The 4,389-nt window shown below is 38.1% G+C and overlaps 1 protein-coding gene across 1 annotated transcript; it reads right to left on the reverse strand.

The window, feature by feature from the left end:
• Positions 1-2,932: 2,932 nt before the first annotated feature.
• On the reverse strand, positions 2,933-3,439 carry LOC138002682 (nucleolar protein 58-like). The gene has a single exon (XM_068848682.1). It carries the CDS (start codon positions 3,437-3,439, stop codon positions 2,933-2,935), a length of 507 nt encoding a protein of 168 aa, XP_068704783.1.
• Between the last annotated feature and the right edge of the window lie 950 nt (positions 3,440-4,389).

Raw genomic sequence — 4,389 nt, forward strand, 5'->3', positions numbered from 1 at the left:
GGAAATTCATTAATATGCGGTTCATCTAATCACTACTATGGCACAATGAAATGTATTAAGTTCATAATGAGTAACCTTTTTGTTACCAGAAATACTCATGAAGATCGGGAGGATCGCAATCAAAATATTCAGAGACGACAATATTGCCATACAAGCATGTGTGGGCATTTTGAAGAATTCCTCAGACTAAGTAAATTTTTCCTATTGGACTGAGACCGATTTTAATCTGCTGTTTGAAATCTATGAATTTATAATAGTTTTTGATTGTTCCAAACATCCATTCTACTGCAATTCTGACTTCAGATATGAGCTCGTTAAAAATGGCCATCTGTGGGGTAAGCTGTACATTCCTAAAAGGAGCTTGTAAGTAAAGACTAATGGGGTAGGCTGGGTCCCCATAAAGACATAAAGGCTGACCATTTATCCAAGCAACTCTTTGCAAGTCCGTCAATAATCCTGATTCACACAGCATAGTGCTATCATGCCTACGTCCTTCATATGGTCCATTCAAGTTTGCAATAATTCCATTGAGGGGCACAACACTTTGGAATTTTATTCCATGGGCACGTTTATGTCCATTGAAAACTATTTGTTGATTTTTTTGGGTCTTGAACTCTTACAAAGAGTTCCATCGATAAAACCAAAACAGTTTTGGAGCGGAGCACCTCAACAAGAAATGGTTGATTCCAAGAGTTCAAGCGATAATTATGTGCTTCAAAGGTAAAATCCAGAACATGGTTAAAAATTAAGCGCAACTCTGTTGGATTTCCACCAAATCTGAAAACCATGTCACTATACCTACAAGGAAAGGCAAGTCTTTTTAAGAGAATGAAAACTCATTCGATACCTGTACAGACAGTTCCTTGGGAGCAACTAAACTTATCAGGAAATCCTAAAGTATGAAACAGTAGCTCCAGGTCAGCTTTGTGAAATCGAAATTCAAATTTACACTCGGTTTCGTCCATGTCATCAAAAGAAAATCTGTCATATTTCCAGTAAGGAAACACTTCTCTTGATACATTTTCCTCTTAAAGAACTGCAAATTCTTCTTCGTCGATAATATCGTCAAAATAAGCAAAGACAAGTGCTTCTCTGACTCTTTGAAGAGAGTTCGCCATGTTTGTAAACATCACAGGACGACGACACGTCTTCTTTCCCGCGCTAAATCAAATAGATGGACGTCCTGTCGGTCTCAGTTTCCCGGGACGTAACACGGCCAAACAGCGCGTCCTAGAGCTCTCGCGTCCTGTTTCTAAATCAGTCTATTCTTTGATTTGCCAAAATTGAAGCGAATTGAAGCGCATTGTTTCAAAGCAAGGCTAAACTCTGTTTATATTATCGACTCAAGTTTAACATATGAAAATGCAAATTTGAGGAAACAATAACCTAATTAAATGTAACAATGATTAGGACAAATAAGACCTTTATAGTAACCCCAAATCAAACAACTTAAGTTCATAGATATATATAATATATATATATATATATATATATATATATATATATATATATATATATATATATAAATGATTTGGTTGAAAAGTTAAAACAAGACTAGATGTTGCATCTCGACAACGCTGTTTCGTGAGTTGCCTCACTCATCAGGAGTTTAATACTAAATGTATATACAACAATCGTCACTTTAAGTATCCTTGAAATTTACATAAGGGCTCCCTAAGGGCTGCTCAATTACTACGCTGTAGTGATTTTTTCCTATGTCTACAACATGAAACAAGTTCATTTCTTTTGTTTAGTGTGCAGCGGTGCGGTTCGCGGATTATAATAAACTTCTCAAGTAAGCACAAGTTGCAACGCTTGCTTGCACTGCTATACGGTTTGGCGCGTGCTATGATTTGCCATGTAATTACGTGGTTAATATTATTGTCCTTCAACGACCAGACGTATTTACTGAGTTCCGTTGAGTTTCTAGATGCTGTATTTCTGAATGATGCGGTGTGATTTCTATAGCGCGTTTGTTGTATATACATTTAGTATTAAACTCCTGATGAGTGAGGCAACTCACGAAACAGCGTTGTCGAGATGCAACATCTAGTCTTGTTTTAACTTTTCAACCAAATCATTTATTTCTGCTCTATCTAACGATATCGAGCACTCTATGCAGACAAGTCGATTTCCTGTCTACTTATATATATATATATATTATCGTTTGAACTCAGGTTCTTGAAATGTTTCTTGTAATAACCGGATTTAACCGTAATTTTTTTTGAAAGAACGGATCGAGCCAAACATGAAGTCACAAGATTTTAAACCTCATTCCATGTGCTTTTTACCCATAGTACCCTGGGGTCTATGTAAAACTTACGTCACAAAGATTACAATGTCTCCCTTGTTTTAAATTAATTGTCCATTGTTCATTTGTCAGAAAACCACAGTTGAGGATTGACACCTATTATTCGGCTATACTTATCAAAACAAGTCCAAACAGTTCAATGAACGACTTCAAGTAACTACAACTAGCATGAAAACTAAAATCCCTTTAAAGCGATTGAATACAGAAAATAAATCTTCAAATGTTCCTCAGTCAAAGTTATAGTCTTTAAGACGCTCAGGCACACGGTTACACCTGGTGATGACGCGAATGTTCCTGTTTCTCCTCTCGACTTTTTACCTCTGATCCAGCTTCCAATGACGCCTGCTTATGCTCATGGGTCTCTGTTTCTTCTTTCCTCGTTTTTTTTCCTTTTTATCAGTGGTTTTCGTTTTCCGAAATAAGATTCCTTCTGGTCTGCTTCTTCAACATTCTCTTCTTTCCGTTTTTTCGTTTCTTTTAATCTCCTTTTCACTTCAGCTCCCAATTTCTTTTCATAACCTTTTATTGCTTCATCTTTAGTATTAGGTTTCTGATATTTTCCCTCCTCATTCTCCTCTTTTGCTCTCTTTCTTTCTCTTTTACTCCTCCTTCCCTCTTTACTCAGTTCCTTCTCCTCCACAGTTCTCGTCTCCTGATCTTCTTCCTCATCATTTCTTCTTTTGTCTGTAGTCTCTTTTCTCTCTTTCCCTGCTTCGCTTCCGGGACGTAATCTTCCTCTACATCTTCCTTCGAGAATCTACTATCTTTCTTTCTTTTCTTTTCTTCTTTTAAACTGTTGGGCTCCGCTTTTTCTTCCTCAATGTCATCTTTTACTCTTCCACTTTCATCCTTTCTTTTACTCTTGTTTTCCACTATCTTGTCTTCATTCATTTCTTCACCATTTTCAGGTTTTTCCTCTTCACCCTTTCCAACCAAAGGAACCATAGCTTCTCCAGCTTGATCGCTGTCTGTTTTTGCCTTTTTCTCTTTTCTTTTGCTTTTCTTACTTTCTTTATCCAGCGCTTTCAATTTAATCTCTTCTGCAATTTTTGGTTCTCTTGCTTTGACCACTGCTTCAAACTTTGATCCTGTAGGACCAATGCCACGTATGGACTGGAGGTATTCCATGAATTCTAACTGGGGCACTTTAAACATGCACTTCTCTTTATTTACGGTTAAACCTCTTTGTTATACTCTCTCCAGCAACTTTTCAAGCCTCTCATCGTGCTCTCGATCATCTTTAGCAGGAAGAATGATATCATCAGAAATATTACGTACACCTTCACATCCGTGAAGAACTTGTTGTATGGCATGTTGGTATATTTCAGGAGCAGATGTTACCCCAAACATAAGTCTCTTATAACGGTACAGACCAGCGTGTGTTGTAAAGGCTGTTATCCCTCGAGCTTCTTCTTTCAGCTCCAGCTGATGATAACCCCACTTAAGGTCTAACTTTGAGAACACGATGCTTTGGGTCATATCTTGGAGAACCTCGTCCACCGTTGAGATAGGGTGTCTTTCTCTAATGATCGCCTCGTTGGCTCTGCCCATATCTACGCACAAACGAATCTCCCCAGATGGTTTTGGGACTACAACAATCGGACTGATCCAAGGTGTTGGACCTTTCACCTTCACAATAATGTCCATTTGCTCCAGCTCTTGTAACTTTTTCTCAACTTTCTCTCTCAGACTGAATGGCACTTTTCTATTATGCTGTGCTACCGGCTTAATGTCACTGTGCCGATGAATCTTAACTTGATAATCATTCAACTTGCCAACCCCTTCAAAACATGCTTAATATTTATCAACAATGTGTTGGGTACTTACAACATTGACGTGAAGTGCCAATCTGAGTACCTGCAACTCTGTAGCTGTCTTTCTTCCCAGTATTGGCCTGTCTTCATTGCAAATGACAATAAATTCAGCTGTAATTTCCTTTCCGCCTACACTCACCACTGCTTCAAATTTTCCCAGAGTGTCTAATGGTTCCAACGATCCATAAGGTTATAGTTTCTGGATTGACCTCTCTGACTTCCATTTTATACCTTTGCTCTGCAGCTCTTCCCATGTCTTCTGAT

This window comes from Montipora foliosa, chromosome 5 (assembly GCF_036669935.1).
Source record: "Montipora foliosa isolate CH-2021 chromosome 5, ASM3666993v2, whole genome shotgun sequence".
In the NCBI taxonomy this organism is placed as follows: Eukaryota; Metazoa; Cnidaria; class Anthozoa; order Scleractinia; family Acroporidae; genus Montipora; species Montipora foliosa.

Coding starts and splice junctions, on each gene's coding strand:
- LOC138002682 (XM_068848682.1), bottom strand. CDS start 3,439: ATGGAATACCTCCAGTCCATACGTGGCATTGGTCCTACAGGATCAAAG.